The 25899-nt window shown below is 52.4% G+C and overlaps 7 protein-coding genes across 7 annotated transcripts; 4 read left to right on the top strand and 3 right to left on the bottom strand.

Moving 5' to 3' along the window:
* Positions 1-2329: 2329 nt before the first annotated feature.
* On the bottom strand, positions 2330-4416 carry PG998_012686 (sulfate adenylyltransferase; the record flags this gene model as incomplete). Its single annotated transcript, XM_066879502.1, has 6 exons — positions 2330-2608; positions 2640-3526; positions 3606-3751; positions 3823-4005; positions 4064-4091; positions 4248-4416. The coding sequence occupies 6 exons, from the start codon at positions 4414-4416 to the stop codon at positions 2330-2332; spliced, it is 1692 nt and encodes a 563-aa protein (XP_066725886.1).
* Positions 4417-5964: 1548 nt separating this feature from the next.
* PG998_012685 (dioxygenase) lies at positions 5965-7177 on the bottom strand (the record flags this gene model as incomplete). Its single annotated transcript, XM_066879501.1, has 3 exons — positions 5965-6235; positions 6335-6822; positions 6944-7177. 3 exons carry the CDS (start codon positions 7175-7177, stop codon positions 5965-5967), a joined length of 993 nt encoding a protein of 330 aa, XP_066725885.1.
* Positions 7178-8177: 1000 nt separating this feature from the next.
* On the top strand, positions 8178-9659 carry PG998_012684 (uncharacterized protein; the record flags this gene model as incomplete). The annotated part of the gene is made up of 1 exon (XM_066879500.1): positions 8178-9659. The coding sequence occupies one exon, from the start codon at positions 8178-8180 to the stop codon at positions 9657-9659; it is 1482 nt and encodes a 493-aa protein (XP_066725884.1).
* Positions 9660-10064: 405 nt separating this feature from the next.
* Positions 10065-10496, top strand: PG998_012683 (uncharacterized protein; the record flags this gene model as incomplete). Its single annotated transcript, XM_066879499.1, has 1 exon — positions 10065-10496. The coding sequence occupies one exon, from the start codon at positions 10065-10067 to the stop codon at positions 10494-10496; it is 432 nt and encodes a 143-aa protein (XP_066725883.1).
* A 428-nt stretch (positions 10497-10924) lies between these two features.
* On the bottom strand, positions 10925-12069 carry PG998_012682 (oxidoreductase; the record flags this gene model as incomplete). The annotated part of the gene is made up of 2 exons (XM_066879498.1): positions 10925-11215; positions 11269-12069. 2 exons carry the CDS (start codon positions 12067-12069, stop codon positions 10925-10927), a joined length of 1092 nt encoding a protein of 363 aa, XP_066725882.1.
* A 4660-nt stretch (positions 12070-16729) lies between these two features.
* Positions 16730-18090, top strand: PG998_012681 (uncharacterized protein; the record flags this gene model as incomplete). Its single annotated transcript, XM_066879497.1, has 4 exons — positions 16730-16841; positions 16912-17355; positions 17415-17794; positions 17821-18090. 4 exons carry the CDS (start codon positions 16730-16732, stop codon positions 18088-18090), a joined length of 1206 nt encoding a protein of 401 aa, XP_066725881.1.
* A 4509-nt stretch (positions 18091-22599) lies between these two features.
* On the top strand, positions 22600-24600 carry PG998_012680 (sister chromatid cohesion protein eso1; the record flags this gene model as incomplete). Its single annotated transcript, XM_066879496.1, has 2 exons — positions 22600-22817; positions 22872-24600. The coding sequence occupies 2 exons, from the start codon at positions 22600-22602 to the stop codon at positions 24598-24600; spliced, it is 1947 nt and encodes a 648-aa protein (XP_066725880.1).
* Between the last annotated feature and the right edge of the window lie 1299 nt (positions 24601-25899).

Below are 25899 nucleotides of genomic sequence, written 5' to 3'. Positions count from 1 at the left end.
AAAGTGTCTTGCGGCAATGAAAAGCTGGGGTTGGATTGGCTGTGTGTGTGTGTGTGTGTGTGTGCGTGCGTGGGAGTCGGTGCCCGCCCGTTGAGAAGTAAGTGGATAAATTACGTCGATTGTTCCGCTTGTGAGGATGACTCGATTGTTCGCTCTCTCTGTCTCTCTCTATACACACGTATGGGATTGGTATCTCGGAAGTGGTTGCTTGATTGATTGCTATGTAGAATTGGAAAAACGAGAATGAGGAGACAATCGACTGCTGCACCTCGAACCAAAAAGAGCCGAGACGAGGAGTCAGTCTGTCGCCAACCTGGGAGTGAACGTGTGTGAGCTGTTCGGCGGCTGCAAGCGAGCTGTGATGGCCAACACAATTGAATATGATTCGATGGATCCCAGCGAGCATCGCAGAAACCCAGCGAAGAACAAGGGTCGGTCTGTTTTACTGGGCCTAACCTGGTAGAAGAAGGGGGGTGGACGCCGTGCTACAGCGGACCGTAGCCTTTTTTTCTCCTTTGTCGGTGGGAGAGCATTCAAAAGAGGCTCTCTCTGTTAGCGGGGAAGCCTGGCACCTGAAGGGGGAGTGATGATGCACTGTGTGCAAGTCAGTCAAACCCGCGGGGTTTTGCAACAATCCCCATCTCTAGAGTTGAATACTCTGGTATAAACCGCGTGTCTTTGTTGAAACGGCAACAATGCCTCTGAATCTGAATCATCGGCATGTACTGTAGCTATGTCATACTTCTCTGGGGCACAGAGATTCCTCGTGGGCCCAAGATTGACTTTCATCCGGCTTCAGCTCACGATTCTACTCAACTTTGCAGCATGCCTATCCCCGCCAGCCTGGGCAGTAGTAGGTTTTTGTTAGGTGTCTGTTCTCGAAAACGCTGACCGCCCATCGCCAGTCCCGTCTCAGCACAGCCCCTGACAGCCCGACGGATGGATCTTTCTTTGTCCATGGGAGATTTCAGCTCTGGCCATGGAAACATTCCATCTTCTCCTTTCCTTCCATGCCGAACTCTGGTCATCCACAGTGTCAGGAGTGCATATGGTTCCTCTCTCCCCACTAAGGCAGATCTCCCAACCACAGCCCAAGCGCATGTCACTCCCACCCAGGATATCACCCTCGCCAGTCACTCACCGGCTCGTGGCCCACCCAATGGCCGCCCAAGCTTCCCAGAATAGCAAGGTCTCCTTTGGTATCCAGTACCCGCCCCCCTCACCGCAATTGCAGCAGGCATCAGAGTTCCTCGATACCCGCCCCATGATGCTCTTATTTACATACCGTTGGTCTTTGGCGCATCCATCCGGCTCGGCTCCCCTAACCTAGAGAGCCCTGCCCAAGGCTGAACCGTGGTGGCATTACTGGTGGCATGGCCCATGAGCGAATCGCTTGCTTGCTTGCTACCATGCCCAAAAATAAAGTAAGGAAACCCAACCGACCAACCGTTATCTAGTAGGAGCCAGACCATTGGATAGTCTCTAAGGAATTCATATGCGTGGCTTGTTTGCTCACGGAAGCAAATGTCTGCCATCGGCTCGGGAGCTGTATTTAATGTTTGAACTGGTCATGGTCAGGATACCAATGTGTTCGCTCGTAACACTTTGGGTTCCGACGTCATGATAAGGCGAGCTGGAAATCGGCTGCTAAAAGTCGAGGGCGGGCAGCGATACATGGAAACCCATACTCACCGCATGCAACCTCCCTTCTGCACAGTAACAACAATAGCCAAACAGTTCCAAGTCCGACTCGTATCAGTGTAGCGTGTAAGGTGTAAGGGGATAAGGTGTGGGTGGCCCGTCTTCTCGGTTCGTATCACACGGAAAAGAAAGAAAAACGATGCGCTGGCCTGGCCTAGATGTGCAGCAGCTGGGCTGGGCGACCGCGTGTTAGGGCATCATTGCTGGTTTTCTCTAAAACCCGAAACAAGACAATATCACAGGACACACATCGTAGCTTTTCTTATTGATACACGCATTTCTTTTTCGAATTTGTTCTTCTTTTTCGTCATCTATACTTCCGAGTCCCGACAACGTAGCCTCTATAGAGTCTGCTTAACGTTGCGGTAAAGCTCGTTCGTTGAGAACGACCACTGTATCGCGTAGTCTAGGTAATGTTGGTAAATAACACCCAGGCACGTTATATATCCGATAAGTTTATAAATCATCGCATGCCGTTAATCGAAACCCGAAACCATCCTGGTTTTTCCCGCGCAATCCTGTCGCACCCACTACAGTAAATAGATGGTGTGTAACAGATGGCGTTCTAGATCTCTTTCTTTATGAAAACGAAGATAACGCTGTACTCTCTTTCCCTCTCTTTCTAAATCTACAAACGGTCCAGGAGACCACGGCTCTCGAGCATCAGCACGATCTCGTGCACGGCGGCGCGCACGGTCTGCTTCTCGAAGTCGACGACCAGGTCGGGCTTGGCGGGGGCCTCGTACGGGTCGTCGACGCCGGTGAAGCCCTTGACCTCGCCGGCGCGAGCCTTCTTGTAGATGCCACGCTTGTCCGTCTTCTCGCAGTACTCGAGCGGGGTTGCGACGTGCACGAGGTAGAAGTCGCCGAACTTCTCGACGAGCTCACGAGCGCTCTTGCGGTCGTCCTCGTAGGGGAGCGATGGGGGCCGCGATGACGGCGGATCCCGAGCGGGTCAGCTCGCCGGCGACGAAGGCAATGCGCTGGATGTTCTTGCTGCGGTCCTCGCGGCTGAAGCCGAGCTCGGAAGAGAGCTCGTGGCGGACAGTCTCGCCCAGGAGCAGAGAGACCGAACGGCCACCTTGCTGGTTCAGTGTCACCTGCAGGGCGCGGGCGATGGCGTCCTTGCCGCTGTTCTGGTAGCCCGTCAGGAAGACGGTGAAACCCTGCTGCGAGCGCGGCGGGTGCGACTCGCGCAGCACCTTGACGACCTCAGGGTAGGAGAACCACTCAGGGATGTCACGGCCGCTTCGGAGGCGCGAGCGCAGCTCGGTGCCGGAGATGTTGAGGGTGCGGGTCTCCTTGGGGATTGTGTCGACGGGGGCATACTCGTCGCTGTCGGGCAGGTAGGTCATCATCTGGAAGGGGACGACCTCGATGCCGAGCTCCTCGCGGTACTTCTCGACAGCGTACTGCGCGTCGTAGGGGCCGTAGAAGTCAACGCCCTTGCTGTTCTTACCGGGTCCGGCGTGGTCACGGCCAACAATGAAGTGGGTGGCACCGTGGTTCTTGCGGATAATGGCGTGCCAGATGGCCTCACGCGGGCCACCCATACGCATAGCCAGGGGCAAAAGACCCAGAACACCCATGCCGTTGGGGTATCGAGGCAGAAGAGCCTTGTAAACACGGACACGGGTGAAGTGGTCGATATCACCGGGCTTGGTCAAGCCCACAACGGGGTGGATCAAGACGTTGGCGCCGTGCGACCGGGCGGCGCGGACAGTCAGTTCACGGTGAGCGCGGTGCATGGGGTTTCTGGTCTGGAAAGCGACGACTCGGGTCCAGCCGAGCTTGTCGAAGTGTAACCTCAGCTCTGCGGGTGTGTCTGCGGGGCGGTTTCTGTCAGAACTGTATTCCGCAGCACGCGGCAAGTGCCGTTGGTTGAGGGAGGGAATTAGTCTTACATCGGAGATCGACGAAATCGTAGTGCTGAAGACGGTTGATGGCCTCAAGCTTTCCACCGACGTAGAACTCTTGGGCGGTCTTGTAAAGGTACGAGACGGCGGGGTGCTCCTCGTCGCCACCGAAAACCTCCTTGGCCTCCAGAGCCCTGTTGTTCGCATCAGTATGTGTATTATACAAGCGCCACAGTCAACGTCCTGACGACTCGGGTATGCTCACTTGTCAGGCTTGTAGACATCCTCTACGGTGAGGATGGCCAAGTTGCGGTCGTCTCGGAGATCGCGCAGCGTAATGCGCGCGCCGGCCTTGAGGCCAGCTTCGTCGATGATCGCTTGCGACACGTCGAGAGTGATGGGCATAGAGAAGAGAAGGCCGCTGGCGAGGCGGTTCTCCTTTACGACTCTGTTGCGGTTCTTGTCAGCGAAAAGCGCTCATTCGGGAAACACAAAGTGTCACATACCCATTGTAGTCGGCCTCGTTCATGAAACCTATAATTGGTACCAGGTAAGTCTATGTTCCGGGTCCTCCGTTCAGGCAGTGGCCGGCGATCTTGTTGTCGCGATGGCGGGGCAGTAATCATCAATTATTACCCCGCCATCGAATTGAAGTGGGATGCTGCCAACGGCCAGGGCACTGGAACTTACCTTCCAGGGGAGAGAAACCGCCATTGAGGATCAACTCAAGATCGCAAAGCTGTCTCTCTGTCAAAGTGATGGCGGGAAGCTTCTCGGCTTCCTCGGCCAGCTCACTTTGCCGGGGAGCGTCGCGCGCCAGCAAATCCTTAAGGATACCGCCATGGGGAGGGTTGGCCATCTTGAATATGTGTGGTTTGAGAGATATGCAGTCGCAACGAGAACAGGAAGGCAACAAACACACTTGACTATTAGACGGATGGGAACTATCGAAGAAAAGAGAAGAAGGACAAGGAGATCACAAAGTAAGGTCACTTCGGAACGGTTTCTCCCTTCACTTAAACTGGCAGAGTACCGGCTACGGAGGGGTCCATTCACCTGATACTATATTACAAATGTATCCATCCACATTCAGTAGCAGCGGCTTTTTTCGTCTTCTCATGAATCGGACTCTTACGCAAAGTGACAGTTTTTTTTCTTCGTACCCCATAGTGCCACCATGGGCAATTGGGGAGAGCGGAATCAATTGGCCATGCTTGAGCCATGATGGCGTGCTCAGGAACTAGCTTGGCGTTGATGACGCGATGCTGCTTTGTGAAGTCAGTTTCTGGCCAGTTTAATTCTGGATCTACTCTGGGCTGTACCCCCATCCGAGCCCAAAATAGGTGAGGCAGCATGTATTATCCCCTCAACAACGCAGTAATCGAGGTACCTGCTTCCACCATTGTCCGGACAATCCCACAATGTATGGGGTGGCGCCACTCCGGTATGGAGTTTCTGTGGTAGAGTGGGAGGCAGGAGGAGACTGAATCTGATCTATGCCACCCACCACCACCAACGTCCAACATCACGTAAGTTGCTGGAAGTTGGCATTAGTAAAGCCGACTAGCGGAGATAGCCTTGCAGATTGATCTGCGATATCCGCTTAGCCGGATCCTTTTAGCCGTCCCATCGTGACCGAGCCGCTCCGATTGCCGCGTTTGGATGTCGAAGGTTGATATTGATTGACACGTTTAGTCTTCCGGCGTCAAGTTGAGAGCATTCCGTATCGAGTCGACGGTCGATGCGGCAAAGGAGTGTGTGATATGATTGTCAGCATGCATGCAACGCTAGAACCACCTGCATTACTAATAAGCATTATCTGATAATCCCCCACCTTGCTTGCCAACGCCCAGCCGTTCAATGTCTTGGATCTCTGCAGGTAGTATGGGCCTCTTGACCCTGTCTCGACCTGTCAAACGTGCAAGAAGCAAGCTGCCAAGATATATGTTCAACCACCTCTCGGACGATCTATGTATGGCTGCGCCCGCGTTATCAGCGCCACCTATGTACGAGCAAACATGCATTAGAGCACCGGCGCTATCCCGGCCTTCACAGGGCTACTGATACGATTCGAAGACGATGCATCGTGCAACATAGGACTGTCACCAGCTTATACAACCATTACCTAATTCAAGTTGTATTGGAGCTGAGTTCTGGTGGAGCAATATACTGAAGGCTGATTGTCGTGCAATGGGGAAGCAAGAGCTTTGAACAGGTATATACTTCTCTTTTGCGAATACGACAGACTATACCACCAGTCGCTTGTTAGTCCAACAATGAGCCGTGCGCAGTCTGTTCGGGTCGGCTATCATCGACAAAGACGACATCGTAGCACATGCACCGTACATAAAATCGAATGCGCTAGAATCCTCCCATATTCCGTCAGCCCTTATGGGGTAGAGAGACCTTAGTCCAGCTCAGGTATAGGCAGGTGATCAACCAGCTTCATTCGGAGTCCCAGCTTTTCCAATGCCTCCATGGCATTCTTGTCTTTCAGGTCATCCGTTTCCTGCTTTGTCACAAGCACAAAGTCGTGCTTTAAGAGCCAGCTGCCCTCCTTAACACCGTACTTCTCCGCCGTCGCCTTATCGGCCTTGTCGAGATCCACGATCAGGCTCTGCTTGACGCCGAAAACGGCATCGGAGCTCTCGTATGGGTCGCCTCGCATGTAAAGCGCACTAATTCCCCAAACCCCTTGTATTAGTCTCTTCCATTTCTGTACTCCGTTCTTTTCTTGGGCCGGGGGCCGGGGGAAGGTGTGTGCGGACAAAACTTACGTGACCAAATGATCCCACCCGTCTTTCTCAAACATAAAATGCAGATGCGCTGGTCTCCAGCAATGGCGTCCCAGCTTTTCGAGCAGCTTTCCCACGGGTCCGTCGTGGGGAATGGGGTAGCTGACGGGTTTAATACCCTTGAACCAGAAGAGGCCCTCTTCGTCGCTGAGCATGACGCAACGCTCGCTGGGTCCCTTCTCGTCGCGTCCCGCGTGCTGTACGTCGTAGTGGCCACTGCTGTCCGTCTCCCAAATGTCGATCTTGACGTCGCGGACAGGCTTGCCCGTGATGTCTTTCACGGTGCAGATGCAGAGCAGAGGTTCACCTTCGGGATCCGATGACATTTCGCAGCCGTTGGGCAGGGTCGGCGCGTCGTGGGTGTGGAAGGGGCCCAGGACCGAGCCCTCGGTCGACGCGGGCGGCTTGGGGTGGTTGATGCTGTCGACAAGGAGGGAAAGGCCGAGGACATCGGAGAGTAGGATGAACTCCTAGTTGACAGAATATCCAATTAGACTCTGGGGCTTCGTATGACTGGGGCTTCGTATGACATAGAGTAGAGAGACCCAAGCGGCGGGTGTTTACCACGAGGTTCAAATCTGATAAACTTACATGGCGAACGTCATTGCTGATCTGCCCGCAGCCAACAAGGAAGTTCAATGCTGCCATCCATTCCTCGCTGCTGAGTCTCGTCTCGCGGGCAAAATCATGGAGATGTGTCACGAGACGAGACATCAGGTAGGTGAGCCTCTGGTCCTTGCATTGCGAGTTGATTCGATTAGTGTTAGGGGTGATGTTATCGATGGTGAGGTCCAACAAGGGCGGTACATTGCTTTGAGCAGCCATTTTGGTCGTCAGTAGCGGGATGAAGAAAGCAAATCAGGTCAAGAGTGAAGAGAAGGGATATCAAGTGTAACGTGAACAAGGCTGGCGAACCCCAAACCGAGGAGACATTGCGAATCAACCCATCTTCTTCAATACTTAAGGTTGCGGTCCTAGAGTATGAGCCGAACGAACTGACCCTTATGTAATTCTCAGTAATGCTATGTCACCCGCAAACCGACAGGACGAGACAAGCGAGAGTCCACATCGTATCCATTGCCCAAGGCATGCTGGAACGGATAGACGCATGGCGGCATTGGGCAAAAAGAGACACGCTAGGGGACAATTAAACCCCGAGAGCTTCAGATCATAACCGTTGCAGAAGTTCGCGAGCTGCCATGTCTGACAACCCGTGTGTGCCGTCAGCTCACCACCCGCTGACACAAGTCAGTTGGGGCCTCTGAGCACATCTTGAGTGGCATTTGCGTGGAGACTTGATACAAGTGAGGGGCTATTCTGGAGCTATTCTCTCTACTTGGCTTATCGGGATCAATCCTCGGAATGCGGGGTAGTTTCTCTCTGCATGGTCTTCCTGAGTATGTAAACTAAGTAACGTCACTACTCATTAATTGCATATCTATCGACGAATAGATTGTGTCTGTCCAGAAGATCCGTATGGTATTGGGAGACTCGATCAAAACTCAGTTAGTACCAGCACCGAAGCGAGAGATTTGATAATTGGCCGAGAATGGCAAAAGAATCAATGATGACCAAACTGACTGACAATTGGGTTCGCTTGGCTCGGGTTGGGTGATGGGAAAGCAAGCGCACAGACCACTCACTCGGTCGTTAACCACCACAAGAAATCTTCAAACTCTGTAGGCTGAAGGACCCGATCAGACTGGAGATTTTAAGGCACGCACAGCAGCTGCTATTCATCGTAAGGTGCCTACTTGCTGGAATAGCCACCTACCACAGTACAACTTGAACCGTCTGCCACAGTTTGCCTTGCCAGCTTCTCGTCATGGCTCGTCGCAATCACAAGGATCATCTCAAAGAAGCCAAGCCAAAGCCGAAAAAGGAGCGGAAGCTTGAAACTGCGAGTGACTTTGAGGATGCTGCCAGCGAACACGAAGAGGCTGCTGGAAAGTGGCGTGCCGGTGACGCTGCCAAGTCGATGAGGTTCTTCCAACGCGCCATCGACACCTATGATCAAGGCCTGAAGGCGTTTCCCCAGGACCTGGATCTGGCCTACAACAAGGCTCGCATATTCCTTGAGGTTGCCGAACATCCTGCCCTCCTAAACGAGCTGAATGAGACCTCGCTCGATTGGCTGCAAAGGGGCCTGGAGGCGCATCGCTACGCTCTAAACGTCGATGCCAACAACGCCGATACCCTGTTCAATACTTCTCAGATCTTGACCAGCATTGCCGAGGAAATTGCCAACGACGATGATGTTTCTGACGAAGAAGCCTTCAAGGCTCTCCAAGAAGCGATGGATCTACAGCAAAGGTGCTTAGGCATTCAGGAAATGCGACTGCAGGAGTCTCTTGCACAGCAAAAACTGGCTGCACAGCAGCCACAAGAAGCAAGCACAGCGCCTGCTGGTGCCGAGTCTTCGACGGAACAGGAAGCTTCTGGTGAAGAGTACCAGGATGTTACGGTGATTGAGCCGGTCACCCACGAGACTGTCATCGATACACTGCTAGTGCAGCTCAGAACCCTAACGACGTTCTGCAATGTCCGCAGCGCTTCTTCAGAAAGCTTGAGCCCAGAGTGGCTTCAGGGGGCCGAGGAACGGTCGAAGGAGATTTTGTCCAAACTGCAAGTCCTCTCGCAAGACCAGCTTGAGAAACTTCCAGAAATTGCTCTCACAAAGGCCGTCTTCTCTTCTGCATTACTCGAAGTTGGGTACAGATCTGGTAACCTCGATGCGGCCACATACAAGACCGAACGGGACACGGTGTTCGCGATCCCGGAGCTCAAACTCGAGGCTTCCCATGAAGCTCTTGTTGATAATGCTCGCTCTCTGATTTCTTTCAGTTCAGCACTGGCCGAGGTACAATACACAGATGCCCAGTCATTGGCAATTCTGCGCTGGAATGCATTGACAGAAAGCATCAAAAGTCTGAAGATGGCTTCCGAGATACAAGGCATTGATAATGACGAGAAATCTACAAGTCACATGATGCGAGGCGACTGTTCGCTGCAATTGCACAACCTGCAATACCCGCCATGGTCACACCAGTCAGCCGCTGCCAACGCGGCCCAATTCCTCAAGAATGCGCTGGTGTTCTACCGCAACGCCAAGGCGCTCTCAGCTGACGCGAGGGAAGTAGCTGGGCTGCGAGCAGTGGTTGCAGAATATATATCCACTTTGAAAGAGGGCCAATCTGCCGACATCATGGCAGTAATTAAGTCAAGCAACGGTGACCCTGCCTGGGTCATGGAGCAACTGGAGGACATGGTGGCCGACTGTGTCCTGCCACCGGGCCTTTTTGAATGAAAAGGGGTAAAAGGCCAACTCGAATTAGCAAAACAAGAGTAGTGTAAAAATCAACAAACATTGCTAAGGACTTCTTCCAGATGATCAGGCAAACTACCGGACTTGACATAACGGGCAACGATCTGCCTGTCCAACTGCCGGCATGCCATTTAGCCGCCTTTGCTATGTATGCACCACCTCAAATTGGAGCATCGTATCTCGGAGCGAGTCAAACTGTAATCCTGGCTACACGTTGGTCACTGTTTCCATGTAGATGTAATTGTGAGATAGGAGGCCCTGTCCAGGTTGGCCCTGCCTTGCAGCTTCAGCCACCTGGCACGATCTATCTAGCCCCCTTCACGAGCTCCCACATGCAAGAACGACCTTGTAACCGCCTGGAGCGAATGTTCCGCTAAAGATGGAACGATGTATAACCCGTATCTACCAGCCTTGCTTCTCGCCGTCTCTTTTACCTTATCACTCGCCACATCACTCCCTGGACATCCCAACCCGGATCGCGGCGACGGGGACAATGTCGACGACGACGACGCAGAGCCCGCACCCAAGTGCGTAGACCTCGCCACTCGAACGCCTAACTGGGATCTGACTAACGGCCGCTGGAACACCATCGGCGGCGGCGCCAACACCATCTGGTTCGACGCGCGCAGCTCCGTCACGGGCGTCTCGACGTACTGCCAGGGCAGCGACGGCATGGACTACGACGGCCACCTGGAATATGCTTGGCATTTCCGTAGCGACAACAAGAGCGAGATCCGCTTCCGGGAGAACGAGATGCTGCTCGACATACGGAGTACACTGGCTTGTGAGGGGGCCGAGGAGGAAGGAGATCATTTGTGAGCTCGTTCATTTTCTGCTTGGTTTCCGGGTGGAAGAAAAGGCAGGCGAACGTGTTCGCTGGCTATTAAGCGGGCTAACCTCTATTCCACTCAGGACCAATATCACGATCAACACGTCGACGAGTTTTCCGCCTGCTACTGCAGTTGCGTGTGCTGCATCGCTTACTCTGTTCGGCTTCCGGTATGAGTGCTACATAAATGGTGTAAGCGTCCCGCCGGTGGCAAACAATCCACCACGAGGCTAGGTTTGCCAACCTACGAAACTTGGTTATTTGATCTTTAAGATATAGGTATCGTGGCTACGAAGGGCGGCTTGAATACCGTGTATCATGCCGCCGACATGTATATCGGCCAAGGTATCTATTCGGGTATAATTTCCTGTAGTCATTTGATTACTACGCCCTTACGAGAAAACCGTCGGTTATCGCATCATATTTCTACGACCAGCTTTTTCGCCGAAACACCCTTTCTTAGTGTATCCAAAGCCGTCTGGACAAACTCCAGCCCCTTTCCCACAATCTCTGGCTGGGGCGCCGCCACGAACTGCCCCGACGCCAAAGCCCGCGGCAGGAAATCCTCGTAGATGGCCTTGCTCACCTCGTTCCCCTCGAGGGTGGTGCCGACGACGACGTTAGAGCGGATGCCGTGCCGCACGCTCTTGACCCACAGCCAGACCGAGAACGACAACATACACCAGATGCGCGCGGGGAGCCCGGCGTCCTTGTTCTCGGGGGTCGCGTACGAGACCCGTGACAGAAAACGGCAGCTTCCACCCCCTTGGGAAGTTGCCGCAAGACTTCGACACAGCCGCGGCCCGCGTCGCCGCCCATCGACAGCGCGCCCACCACTTTCTTGTTCTTACAGAATTGCACAATTTCGGAGACAGCCGCGTTCGCGTCGCGGTAGTCGAAAGCCGCCGCCGCGCCGAGCGACTTGACCAGGTCGAAGTTGCGCGGCGAGCACGTGGTCACGATCTCGTAGCCCGCGGCGCAAGCGAGCTGGATCGCGTTGCAGCCGACGCTGGTCGATCCGCCCCAGATAATCAATGTCTCCTTTTCGGCCTTCTTGTCGTCGGCGGCGGTATCGGCGATGGCAACGGGATGCCGCAGTGCCAACTGGTCTCTTTGGAAGAGGCCGCAGCTTGCGGTAGAGAGGGCGAGGGGCAATACCGCGGCTTTCTCGAACGACAAGCCGTCCGGGATCGGGGACACCATATTGGTCTGCAACAAAACATAATGCTGGAAGGCACCCATGGTGGAGTTGTTGAACTTCTTCTCAGAGCCCAGGGCCTGGCCGACGACGCGGTCGCCGGGGCGGAACCTCCCTGTCGCCTCTTCGGACCCGCCAACCTCGACGACAGTGCCAGCGACGTCGGAGCCGAGCACATGCGGGCACTTGACCCAGCCGTATAGGAGGCCGCCAAGGTCCTGCTTGATGTACTCGATGGGATTTACGGCGACCGCCGCGACGCGGACGAGGATCTGGTTGGGGCCCGGGGGAGTGTAGGGGGCCGGCTTGACGGCCAGGGGTCGAACCTTTTCGCCCATAAGGTAGGCGGCTCTGTTTTCTGGCATATTGGCGCAGGACCTATTTGAAAGTGATATAGTGTGTATGGCTGGATTTCATATGGAGTAAAACGATGGTTCTGACTTCCTATCGGGCTGTTGTTTGATGTATCATGTGGTCGCATTTTCCGCCCGGCCGGCAAAGCTTGACTTATATACTCCCTCATATTGAAAATGTGCCTCGTGCCCCAATGCCCCAAAGTTGAAGCGATCAATGTCGGCAGCTGTTTCGCCTTGAGATCGCGAGGTTTGCGCAAAGAATCAAGTCGTGTAAGCTGATAGTGGGGTATATAGGAGCTGCGAATGCGAGCCTTCGTGGCCACTAGACCAAGAGGCGGTCGAATATTCTTTCCGTGACTTCGCACTTAGGAACCTCAATGGCTCGAATTATTAATGCGGCCGGGCAAAGAGGAATAGCGGCTCCGGGTGGCCATGTGGTGTTCGCCCTGTGTTGAGAGTCGAAATGCGGCTGACAGGTGAATTGCCTGGATGGGTTGGGATGCTACGTCATGACTTGCCCATATACGAGGTACGCATGCTACACTACAAAATTATGTCTTGATGTACTTGTCGCAAGTTGTCAAAACGGAACAATGGAATCTGCTGCGGGATATCATTATTAGTATCTAGAAAGCATCTGTCTGCTGATGGTTGAGTGTGGTGGCATTTAGATAGATCCGTGGGCTTGCTTAGTGCTGGTACACTCTGGGCACGTCAAATGGCCTCAGGCCACCGAGCTTGGTACACATGGAGAGAGGCGGCTGAAAGATGCACGACATATATGTCGGCCTGTACTACCGTACAGCCGAGCAGTCGGATCTGTAAGACGTGATTGGATATCATGATTTCATATATCACACAGCACGATCTGTGGCTTTGCGGCGCATTGCGACATATCGCACTAGAGGAGGGGAAGCCTCAAAATAAGGGGCGACAGTTTGAATATAACGAATGACTCGAAAAAGAACAAAGTCTATAGCGATCCCAATCCAACCAAAATCAACCTTCCGAGAGAAATGGCCAAGCATATCTCATCCCATCCCAGAACTAATACATGTAAAGGGCAATGCAAAGGGAATCGAGACAGTCTATCCATACACCAGACCAAAGAAACTATCTGTACAAGAAGCAGCCGTCTACAACCACATCAGTACAAGTGATCCCGTGTCTAAATCGATCCTTTCTTTATCCTCTATTGCCATGCAAAAGTCGTGGATTTGGTCCTGTGAACCCAATGATTCCTGTCGATGTGAATGAAGCCTTCCCGCAGCACGCTGGGGGCAACATGGAAATAACAATGAAAGTCTAAAAGGAAATGAAAGCGAAAGACATGTGAAAGTATAAACAACAAGAGTAAAATGGAAGCAGAATGTTGTCGTTTGTCTGGTTAGGCGAAGCCGGCGGCGGCGTTGAGTGTCGATGCGGGTGCCTCCGAGGGTGATATGGTATGGGTGCTCCAGGTTTTGCTCGAACCAGTACCAAACCCCCGAAGGCAGGTGTGTTTTCTTAGGCTCAAGCTCAATTCTCAGGTCTCAAGTGAAGCTTTCAACCCCTCGAACTCTTCTTCCCCTTCTCGAGCGTACAGTTGTCGCAGCGTTGATAGCCACAGCTGGCACAGCAAGGGTTGGCTTCCACGAGCATGGGACCATCCTGGCAATAGCACTGCAAGTATATTAGAAAAGAAGCATGGTAGTGAGGTCAACAAGGGAAGTTTGCTTACACAGTACCAAAGCAAAACGGTCTTCCCCATATTTGCTGTTTGTCGTGTGAGGAGTAGAAAGTCAGGTAGAAGAAGATATCAGTGTAGTATAAGATGTTGAGTTTTCAATTCGAGAAAGCGCTGAATTGATGAGACTGTAGTTGTTTGTTTGATGATATAAATTTCGAGAAACATCACTAACTTATACATTTCCTCAGAGATCCAACAGGGCTTTCCTTAGAGATCAAGGGACAGTATCGTCATGGCCCCTTGCCTGTCGAGATATCATTTTTCGGTGTGGCAAGCAGCTATTACCTACCATCAGTTGAGGCGACTGAGAGCATGATGAGACTCCATCGTGAAGGCTTAGACTTCGAATCAAGACTCGCCAACCAGACTGGAGGCAACCCCAGCATCGTGCCCAAGTAGGAGAGCCAGAGATCTAAAGACCTATCGTTTTCGGTCAGTAAACCCGGTTTATCAAAGCGCGGTTGTTCTCGCCATATACAAACGGGACGTCCATACAGCATCACCCATGCTGTTGGCCATAAATCCCCGGGCATCCCAAGCACAGCCGTGTTCCGCTCACCGCTCCGTTGGTCAATATATTCGTCTCGTCATATAAGCCGTTGCAAAATCGAGCTGAGTCATTATGTGATTGCAGCAGTCGGAGTACGGCCAATATGCTTGTGGCGCAGATGCCAGGCCAGCCCGTTTGCGTGGAAGATGGAGCCAAACAGATGCTTGCAGGTATGCTGCAAGAAGTCATGCCTCATAGTTTGACCGACTTGGCTTCGTAGAAAAGGTTTAAGCTTCCAATTGACAATCTGCCGGCCTAAAAGATGCATCCCGAGCCCAGCAAATGACAACGTGGCTGCAGGGATCCATGCGGCTTCCGCAGAGCCGCAACACATCGCAAACTTGGTGTCGTATGTAAGGGTTGGCCTGACTGCAGCCTTAATTCTAGGCGTTGGGCCGGCAGTGCACATCGCCCGACTCCCTCACCGAGGGTTGTTCATCTGACTTAGGGTGGCCCCGGACTATTACTGTAAGTCATCAGCTTGATCGGGGCACCATCATCAGGCAAGGAGTGACGGGTTCGTACGAATCAAATCAAAGTAGCAGAGCCGCTTGGGGAAGTCTTGTGTCATTGTTCAGATCGAAACCGCATGTGTTTGCACACGTGACTCAGGATACGGCTGTGTAAGAAGTGCCAAGAGTTCAGACAAGAGGACACCGCTCCAGTAAAGGTCTGACAGGCGTTTTTCATTCTTTGTATTGTGTACCGCTGATTTGGGCAACTCGCTGGAATAGTCGGGGAAATGCTGTAACAGCCAACAACAAATCGCAACATGAACTGTGGCATCAGAGATTCAATAGATTCAAGGTGCGTCACTGAATGGCAATGCCCAATAAGGAGAGGAATATGTTTCGGAGGGATTATATTTCGAATGCTAGGCTGGACAACGAGAACTCGGAGCGATTTGCACCTATACGTGGACCGTCAAAGTGCAAAAGGGAGGTATACACACCGATCAGTCTCAATTCTCTTGTAGGGTTGGCCTAGAAACTACTACGAATCCATGAGGACGAATGTGAGCTCTTATATAGACGGCTCGCTTGATTGCAGAGCCTCAACACTCTGAGTGAATCATTTGAGCCGCAAAGACGCGTACAGAAAGAGAGCCTGGTATTCACAGCACACTTCTGAAATAGGGCAGAGGTTAATACGGCTGCGAGAAGTTCATGTAGAGTGCTCAGAGCTCACCTGGTCAACCTTTATCAGCGATGACCCTGGTCCAAATGCTTCTTTTTACAGCCTGGGGGTTCTATTTCCCTGCAGTGACATGCCATAGTGAGTAGATATATCCCTATGGGCAGGGCTCTGGGACTTTGGTCTGTAAGTGACCAAGTTGCCCTGAAGGATTCAATGGGCCGACTTGAGAGCCATCAAATCCTGGAACGCCACAAGCTGAAAAGGGCATCATAATTCACTGTAACGAGGCACATATCAGCCGCACGGGCGAGCACACTACCTGGAACTTCCATGCTGTGATGTTTGCGAGGAAAGGTATAACGTAGGCCAACATCACAGCTGATCGGGCCGCATGCGGAAGTTCTAGTAGTAGGTATCGTGTTTTCCGGTCAGGAAAGCTCTGTAAGACGTTCGTATAACATGCGGCTCTAACAGGTCCTCAGCCATCATCTATGTGAAACCTCAAGAGACAGTGCGCAACACCTCATTGGATCTGAAGCGTAGGGATAAGCAAGAAGGTCTCCTTCCATACGGGATCTAAGTTCGCTCCAAGAGATTAATGGTCTGGTCCAGCCAATGAAGGGGACTTGGCATTCCTGAGTAATTGGTTGCGCGTCTGGCAGTGGGAAAAAGCGAATGACGGCCCATTCTGATCCAGCGATGCAGCTTAAGCGGCGACCTGCAGAAACAACATGGTCAGACGCGTTTGCATGTGAAGCAGGCGTGACTGAGCAGGAGTGAACAGCATGTATCTCTCGATAGATGATGTTCTTACCCGGCAGCAATGTATGCATGTAATGTAGTAAACTGCCGTGACGGTGGAGTTGAGGACATGGACAAGGGATGGAGGATTCAAGTGAAAAGAGGAAAAGAAAGGAGCCGTGCAGCACGACGGGCGGTACAGGATATTAGCAGTGGGGGGTCGCTGGCCTGGGCTTCGGGTAAATCGGGGCGTCCACAGGCCAGTCACAGGCGTCACAGCCCAAGAAGAAAGTCCTAGCAGGGGGTGGTTGCGCTGCTGGCTCAGCAGACCTGCAGCTAACCGGAACCTGGTCAGCAAACAGCGTCGCAATCGTAATTTGCCCTCATGCGCCGCTCAAACCATGTAATCAATCATAATGTTATATACGCCTGTCGCCCAGATGCCGCACCTCACTTGACGTCTCACACGAACTTGCAGCTTGCCTGCCCTCGGATGCGATGAGCTGGTGGCCATGACTTTCGAAAGCACAAAGGCCGGTTCGCGGTGGGTTACGCGCATAATACCATTGTTTCTCGCCGCCGCCGTCGGGTATGCGACCTATGTGACGGTAGCCCGTGTCTGTGGTAGGTCTTGTCTTCTTCTTCCCTCAACTTGCCGCGCCCATCGCCGTTTTCTGACCGCGCCCTTCTCTAGCCGACTTCCTGATCCACGACCGACAACAACATGGCAGCGCTGTCGCCGTCCTCGTGCTATATTTCCTGTTCATGTTCCTCATGATTGCGACCTACTTGCGCACCATTGTCACCATCAACACCGACCCTGGATTGGTACCGCTCGGCTCACTAGCCGTGTCGCGGAGGAACAGCAAGGAGGCGAGTGACAGCACCCGTCGCGCAGACGATCTCGAGGGCCAGCCGTACGGTGGGATGGCACCAGATGACAATCCCGATAGCCCCGGTCTCGAACAGTTCTATACCAAAGACGTATTCATTTGCGAAACCGATGGTCGTCCCAAGTGGTGCTCCGAGTGCTGTAATTGGAAACCGGATCGTGCGCATCATAGCAGTGAGCTGAATCGCTGCGTGCTGCGAATGGATCACTATTGCCCTTGGGCCGGGGGTATGGTGGGCGAGAATTGTAGGTTGCCCGCGCAGCTTCTGGCGATGGGCGAAACATTTGGCTAACACGTTGTTCAGCGTTCAAGTTCTTCGTTCAGTTCACCGCATACACAGCTTGCTATTGCGGCATTGTTCTGGGTGCCGCCGGTTCCAGTCTCAAGAAAAAGATCAGTAGCGGCGACGGAGTGGATGGCTTCTTGGTGGGCGCACTGGGACTCGGAGGCTTTTTCGGTTTATTCACCTTCATGATGACGGTGACATCTCTTCGCTACGTCCTGCTCAACATGACCAACGTGGACCTGCTGGGATACCGTACCAAGGTCTATCAGTTGGCAGTACGGATACCTCGCGGAAGCCAAGGTACGGACAGCTACCATGTGATCAACTATCCGCTACCGAGGCCGGGCACTTCCTATTCCACAAACCAGCAGGCCAATAGCACCGGTACGATGAACCGTGTGAATTCCCCAGCCTGGGACGCGAGGCGAGGGATGAACTTGCGCATCGAACCTTTGCTATCCTCAGGACCGAGGCCAGCGAGAACCCATGGGACCTGGGATATTGGGAAAATTGGAAAGAAGTTATGGGAAACAACCCTATCGACTGGTTATTCCCGATACGGAGGTCACCCTGCGTGAAACACGACCTCAACGAGAGTTTCTATCGCATGGGCGATATCGTGAACGTAGTCCGCGCGCGGCATGGGCTTGCCCCGGTTCCGGTTGATGGGCAAGACGGTGTGGAGATGAGATGATTATTGGTTTAGGAAGGGTCGGATTTCAGCCAGGCATATTAATGATACCCAGAGAGCAAGCATCAAAGGCGTTGGTGGAAATTCAGTTACCAAAACTTACAAGTTTATAGATTTGTACATCAGAATATCGAGATTAATCATTCACCGACACCGGCTGGATGAGTTCTACAGACTCAGTCATCTTCTTCTCATGGTATATTGGAAAGTCGACTTTCATTTCTATTCTAAAGTTTTTATCTAAGCGACCGAAAAGGAGAAACCCTGAATGAATGACAGGCATCGAGCAGGCCTACTCGTTGCTAAGAAAAGGGGAAAGACCAAAGCAAACCAACTAATTCCACATATGACAAGAAAAAGTTCAAATGAATGACTGATATCAACCCAGGCCTACCCATCGCCGAATAGGAGAAAGTCCAAACGAGCGACTGGCGATATATCAGGCCTCCCTCCGCCACCATCGACCATAATATGAGCGTAGCTGGGCCGGCATTCTTCATCAACAGCATCCAGCTTTATAATGACCACAACCTTCACAGACCCAATCCCCATAACGATTCTGGTTGAAGTAACTGTAATCATTACAGTTGCAGCAATACTTCTGTGTTCCCCCGGCATTCACAGGTTGGTCCTGTATAAGTGCAGATCGGTGGGAAGTCCTAGTGCTCACGATATCAGTGTCATGAGTTTATATCCATGAGAAGACTTGCTCACATGTTGTAGTGCTTGGTGGTGTTCTCTGTCTTTGATTTCCGGGATAGGGTTTGTAAAGGAGTCTGGTATTGGAGTGTTTGTTTTTTTGAAATTCAGAGTGCCGATCCGAGTTGGAAATGATGAAAGGTAGTAAGTTCTTCTACTTGTGTTCTAATGGATTGCAGCAACTGGCAAACAACGATGGAAAGGAGACGCTACCCCTTTTATATCCCGCTTCGAAAGCGAGTATCACCGCCACATGAGTCGAGTTAGGCACTTCGCAGACAGATAGACAGGCAAACAAACAAACGGCCAGAGACCAAGCTCGACCGAGGTCACAGCCAATTTCCCACTACATCATCAAGAGCATGAATCGGACCGTCCTAGCTGCTCTGCTGACAGAGAAGACGCCTAAAGCTGACATACAATGGTGATTTCCGGTGACGGCGTCGACTCCTTCGATATCACTATGTCTGTCCTACGCTTGATGGTGAAAGAAGGAAGGGGCATTGCCAGAAAGAGCAAGACAGTCCGGTCAATATGCACTACTATCCCCACCATCAGATGAAAAAGAAGTTACTGCCGCATGGATCAAAGCTCAGGCTCCGTGGGCACTTCAGGCTAACTACTTACACAAGCTTGTGTTCATGGTTCTGTGGTGAGCTTCCAGTCAGGTAAGCATGCAAGGGGCTTTGGGGAGAGATGAACACCCGGTATGTGCACAAGCTAGGGGATACTAATTGGGTTGTTATGTCAGAGTATCTCGGTGAGAGCTAATTTAAACCAAGTCACAGTTCCATAGCTAGGGAAGAAAAGCGTCAACATATATCGAAAAAGCCTCCTTTGTGGCCATGATAGGGGCTGGTTCGTCGAATCGAGAACCACAACACCAGGCGGAGCATGCTCCAAAATAGTCTTGCAGATTATTATAATCTTCTTGGAAATTTATTACAGAAGGGCGAAGCGTGTATACGATACTGAGGCACCTAAGACGCAGCCCTACGGCTCGGTTGCTTGTTCTCCGGGTTCCTGCGCCAGGATCTCCAGAGACGACACACGAGTAAACGACACCAGTAGCCTGGTTCCAGATGATAATAGCAATCTGGACCGGCTCAGATGCAAAGCCCACAAAGTAACATCTAACGTAAGACTACGGCAGTGTAGTATTTGAGCTGCCCACCCTGCAGGCCGTTTTAGGAACCATCGCCGTTGAGTCCGCCGCATGCTTTAGATCTCCTGCCGCCAGACTCCGACGGGAGTCACCGACGCTTGTTTAACCTCCACTCGCATGCCTTGAGAAAAGGCGGAGCAAAATCAACAGCAGCATGGGTCGAAGAGACACCCCCTTAATGCGCATTCTCTGGATGTCTACGCATACCCACAAATGGGTCTGGGACCGCCAGCCTGATTCTGAGAGCCTGTGTAGGCCAGACAAGGGGGTGTGGGGGGTTTGCCTTCAGCCCTATATCATTACGTCGACCGAGTTCCGAGAGGCGTCCACGGTCCGCGATCTGCAGAACAAAAGAAGTTTCTAAACGCAATCAACGCCTATTTCTGGCTTCCGCTCAAGCCTTGGCGTCGGTCTGAACGTGGCTCGGGTTCGTCTCGTGGGTGGGGACGGAAACCGCAGTTCTTTGAGTATTTGGAACCACAGCCTTCTTTCAGCCCTGTCAAGGCATCAGCTGAGAGAACCTGAACTTGAGGCTGTCTCAGGGCTATGAGCGAATCCGAGCGACTCTCGAGACTCAGCTCATGGAGCACAATAGCTGGTGTCGTTCAGGGATTTCTGCATGTTGAGATGGCATTGCCCTGAAGGAACTGGCCGTTCATCTTCGACCTAAGTCTTCGACGTCGGCCTGGTAAGCTTCATCCTCGGGGCTCGAAGGCAGGGAGACTGGTACATACCGGCGATGGTAGCAAAATGGGCTTGGGAGCTGTCTACCTTCCAAAAGAAGGCCCGATCTGGGATGCGACCCAGAGCTGTCAGGGGCATGTACAGGACTCGATACTCCTCACCCCTGGCTTTCGTCGACACAAAGCCTACAATTTTCTATCCCTTCCAAGAAAGAGACGATGCCCTGTTAGGGCTTCGGTATGTCGCCCGTCTCTTTGAGGTAGGTCACACGATAAGTCAACAGAGGGGGTCCTCCTCGCGGCCCCGCTTCGGACGCGTGCAACAACATTCTATGTATTCTTGGGAGTTGGAGTAACGAGCGACAGCTACGTCATTTACATTCGCAGCCGGTACTCGTGACATCTATTAGATAGGTAGATGTGTCGATGTACCTATCATTAAGGGAATCTGGCTATCTTCAGCTTGTACTACTACTAAAGCCTCCTTCAACGCCTTTCTCATGTAAGGGGTGGAAAAGCAAAGAAGATTGCCTCGTAAGGAATACTACATACAAGAGCCTCGCACCACATGACTTCTGACTGGGTTCCTTTAAACAACGTAGTACCTTTCTACGAGCATGGCTCTACTATTTTTAGTCTGACTAATGAGACATTCAACGTCAGAGCCAGTAATCCCGTCCCCCATTCAGCCTTATGGGTTTGGCCCACTAACCCAGGCCTGTGTAGCCAGGTGCAAGGTGCAGCGGCAGCGTCGCCAGCATTGCATGGCACGCGCCTTTAGGAGTGCAGATTGCAGCCTATATAAACAATAGTTCATCTTGCTTGTGACACTGCAGGCATCCGAACCAGATCAAAATGCACATCTTGCGTGATATTGTGACGACGCCTTGGGGGAGGATAGGCAGAACGAGGCATGGGATGTGAATTACCTCAGCACTGCAGGATAGGCGCCAGACTGCGTTCCCAAGGAGGGAACTATTGCAGAAAACTCTCTGTGGGTTGTCTGAGATGATGCGGTAGTGACTTTGCATCCCGATGTCCGGCGGTTGCCTGTTCTTCTTCGACAAAACCGAGTTTCAGTCCTGGTCCAAAATCGTCAACCCATCAAGCTCTTCTTCTGCCAGCCTCAACCCCCAATAGCTACCGTCCCTTGGGCGAGCCAATAGCAGGTCTCTTGCCAGCAGGCACGTTGCATTGGACCCCAAACCCGTTACATTAAGGCTACAACTCGTGGTAAGGGTCTGTATGGGCTGTTTTGTAGACCGAGCGTACAAAGGCCAATGTTCGTCGCAAGGCACTCGGGATCACCGAAGGGATATGGCCCAGAACGGCCTCTTAAAAATATGCAGCATGTGATATCGCGGCCACCATCAGATTTTACAAGCAGTGTATTATTCCATGATGGCCAGGAGTAGCGGCCGAGAGCTGACAGCAACTGCGCTGGTCGCCCCTGAAGACATGAGTAGGAAATAGCAACGTTGGAAGGCGGGTAGAGCCGCGAGTCCTGGACCCGACGATGAGCAGCCGGATCCTGAGACGTTGGCTTGGAAGACGTATGTAAGTGGTAAATACTAGGGCACATGAATATGTAACATGGTAGCTGTTAAGGCAGCTGAGGGAGAGTGGGTTCTCCACTTTTTGGCAGTGAGCAATTAGCGACGCGATTGGGTTCAGATTAGATGGAGGAAGCCGCGTCTGCGCGCCCTTCCATTCTTCGGTCCGGACGGAGGCACCTCCGTGATTACAACATCGTCCTTGCTGCCTCGGACCTCTCTTCCATTGCCGTCGACGGCTGAGACGAAAGATCGATCAGGTCGCTTCGCCCCAGATCAACATAGGCATGGCCGATTGTCACAATACTATTATTGCTGACCATTGCCTGGTCTTGCTATGAGTTGAGCTGTCGATCTCGACAACTTTCATCACAGCCCTCCTTCCCTGACTCTTTGTCTCGCCATCTTCATTATGTCTTCCTCGCCCAGGTTTCAGGGGTCTTCCCCGACGTATGGAACGGGTCGACGGAAGTCACAATTTACGTACAGGCAGCTTGGACTCTTGACGTCATACTCGACTTCATCGCCTTTGAGGGTCATTTCTCACATTGATCTTGATGCCTTCTACGCACAATGCGAGATGGTCCGGCTAGGAACACCCGAAGACCAACCACTAGCTGTTCAACAATGGTACGGTCTGTCTAAAACAACGTGTGTTTGCACATGATCTAACAGTATCTGCAGGCAAGGCTTAATCGCCGTCAACTACCCTGCCCGCAAGTTCGGGATTGGGCGACACTGCACAGTTACCGACGCCAAAAAGATGTGTCCCCAGCTCATATCCCAGCATGTCGCTACTTGGAAAGAAGGAGATGAGAAATGGGCTTATCACGAAGATGCCGCTGCACATATAGGAACCCATAAGGTTTCCTTGGATCCGTACCGATTGCAGTCGAGAAGGATCCTTGCTCTTATTAAGGAGTTCCTTCCTGCGAATTTGCAAAAGGTAGAAAAGGCTTCCATCGACGAGGTCTTCGTTGATTTGTCTGCCCAAATCCATTCGATTCTGCTACAAAGATTCCCTGAGCTGTCCAACCCTCCCCCTTACGACGATCCCACCGAAAAGCTGCCGTTGCCGCCAATCAGTGCTCTTGACTGGCAAGCCGACGCACTCGTGGACCTAGATGACGCAGACGCAGAGGCAGACGACCCGGACTGGGATGATGTGGCCATCCTAATTGGATCGGAAATTGTACGAGACATTCGCGCAGAAATCCACAAGAAGATTGGGTACACATGCTCTGCTGGCATTGCGTCTAACAAGATGCTCAGCAAGTTGGGCTCCGGCCACAAGAAGCCCAACCAGCAGACCGTCATACGCAACCGAGCCGTCCAACACTTTTTGTCAGACATGAAGGTCACCAAAATTCGGAACCTCGGGGGAAAGCTGGGTGAGCAAGTCACGTCGATATTCGAGACAGATGACATCAAAGAGTTACTTGCCATTCCTGTTGAACAGGTGAAGGCAAAAATGGGAGAGGACACGGGCATTTGGCTCTATAACACGATTCGCGGCATTGACACCAGTGAAGTAAATGCACGCACACAGATCAAGTCGATGCTCTCGGCCAAGTCGTTCCGACCAAGTATCAATAATATGGACCAGGCTGTAAGATGGCTTAGAATATTTGCTGCCGACATCTTCTCGCGATTGGTGGAAGAAGGGGTACTGGAAAACAAGCGGCGGCCCAAGACAATCAATCTTCATCACCGACATGGTGGGCAGACACGTTCGCGGCAGAACGCCATTCCACAAGGCAAAATACTGGACGAAACAGCTTTGTTCGAGCTAGCCAAAAGTCTCATGAACCAAATAGCTCTGGAAGGAAGAGTTTGGCCCTGCGCCAACCTGAGTCTAAGCGTTGCCGGGTTTGAAGACGGTGTGACAGGCAATCTGGGCATTGGAGGTTTCCTACTGAAAGGCGAAGAAGCGAAGTCACTCAAATCGTCTTCTCGCGAAGCTAGCAAGGACCCCCCTCCAGATGAAAGAGCAGAGAAGAGGAGGAAGATCGACAGCACAGGCATACAACGATTTCTTGCTCGGGCGGCGTCCTCCAGTGATACCAACAATGAAGGGGCTGAGAAAGCAGAGAAGCACACACTTCAGCCGTCCCCTGAACATGGTGCGAGTCTTGAAGTGGAACATGATGCATCTACGGCAGGGGACCAAACCCGGCAGACGCCAATCACGAACTATACATGTTCCCGTTGCAATGCACGGCTCGAAAGCGCCGAAGCACATCAAAGCCATCTTGACTGGCATTTCGCCAAAGACCTCCAAGACGAAGAACGTGGCAATTCTACATTAGCCAGCCGACCCGTGGGCCCACGCAGTCAGAAGTCTTCGGCGTCTACCTCAAAACAGGCATCACGAGGCAGCGGTAAGAAGCAAAGCAAACTGAACTTTGGATGACCTGAGGTTAGATATCATTGGGAGCAAGTGATATATCGAGCTCACATCGGGTGGGTCTTCCCGTTACGCCAGCCAACCGCGCTCATCACAGATATGGCAAGGGCCAGGAAGCATAATCTCGCGTCGAGTTGGACGTACATATATCCCGGGCGATATACAGGAAAGGAATGAAGGCTGGTTGGGTGGTTGTAGGCTGAAGCACTAGTGCTGTTCTTGTGCAGCCTCCTGCCTGAGCGGGAAAGGGCAACATCTTAGTTGATGGGAGGTAATTATACTCAGGCACAAAGGCATTTGAACTTGCTTAGTCGGCCTAAAGAAGCGTCGTTCTCAAAGCCCACAAGACTAGTTCGCCCCCGGGCTTTGCGGCAGTACTTCCGGCGTCCACACGCGACGTGCTATATCGCAGAACAACGTCCGGGAGGCGGCGGCGATGCAAGTAGGCAAGGCCCTCGGCGAAAGCATGACAATGGCACGATGTTCGGATCGAGGGCTTGTCAACGAGAGAGGCGCAGTTTTGCGACTGTGACGAGGCGGCCCGGCACTTCTCTCAACAATCGCGGTACTATGTATGTGATAATGTGGGTGGGTTTGACAGGAAGAACCACGATTCTGTCGATGGACAGATGTCACTTGAACAGTCATGAGGGAGGATCTATTTGCGGCACAAGGCAACCCAACCTGGTGTGCTTCCTTGAATCTTCCCCTTCGTCCAAGCACTGACGTCGAGCCTAGGCAGCGGGAGCTTTCCAGGAGGCGCCTTAGAACTGGATCCACGAGGCCATGATTGGTCGTGTAGCTTAGGCACCGATGACTACTGCATTTATCTGGACCCTACGCATTGATACCCAATTCGAAGCAGGCACCTCCCAGCCTGCAGTCTCAGTGCATCAGACACAGACACGTTGACAAAGTTGGATGGCTTCATCAGGGCTTCCGTGTCCTGACCCAATCCACTTCTTGGCAACGTGTGGTTTCTTGCCATGTAGCCCGTGGTGCGTGGGCTTCGGAAGCACCACGAAGGGCGAACAACCTCATATGTGGCCGACCGCAATGACAAAGGGAATATGTTGTTTCAAATCTTATAATTGCTGTCGAGTGAGATGTTGCCAATCGGGAATCCTATATACCCTGGATGCCTTGTTTTGATAGGGCACCAGCGGTAATGTTTCGCTGTACCACGTGAAGCGCCAGATCTGACCCGAAGGACGCGAAACAACAATAAGGTTTTGCTGTTGGGCAACATGGCATGTCCTGAGGTTGCTAGGGCCCAAAATCGCGTGTGTTATAGAAGGCTCCTTG

The sequence above is a fragment of the Apiospora kogelbergensis genome, assembly GCF_038363985.1.
Source record: "Apiospora kogelbergensis strain CBS 113332 chromosome Unknown utg000008l_segment0_segment0, whole genome shotgun sequence".
In the NCBI taxonomy this organism is placed as follows: Eukaryota; Fungi; Ascomycota; class Sordariomycetes; order Amphisphaeriales; family Apiosporaceae; genus Apiospora; species Apiospora kogelbergensis.
Note: the sequence above shows the minus strand (reverse complement) of the source record. Positions and strands in the feature narration are given on the sequence as shown.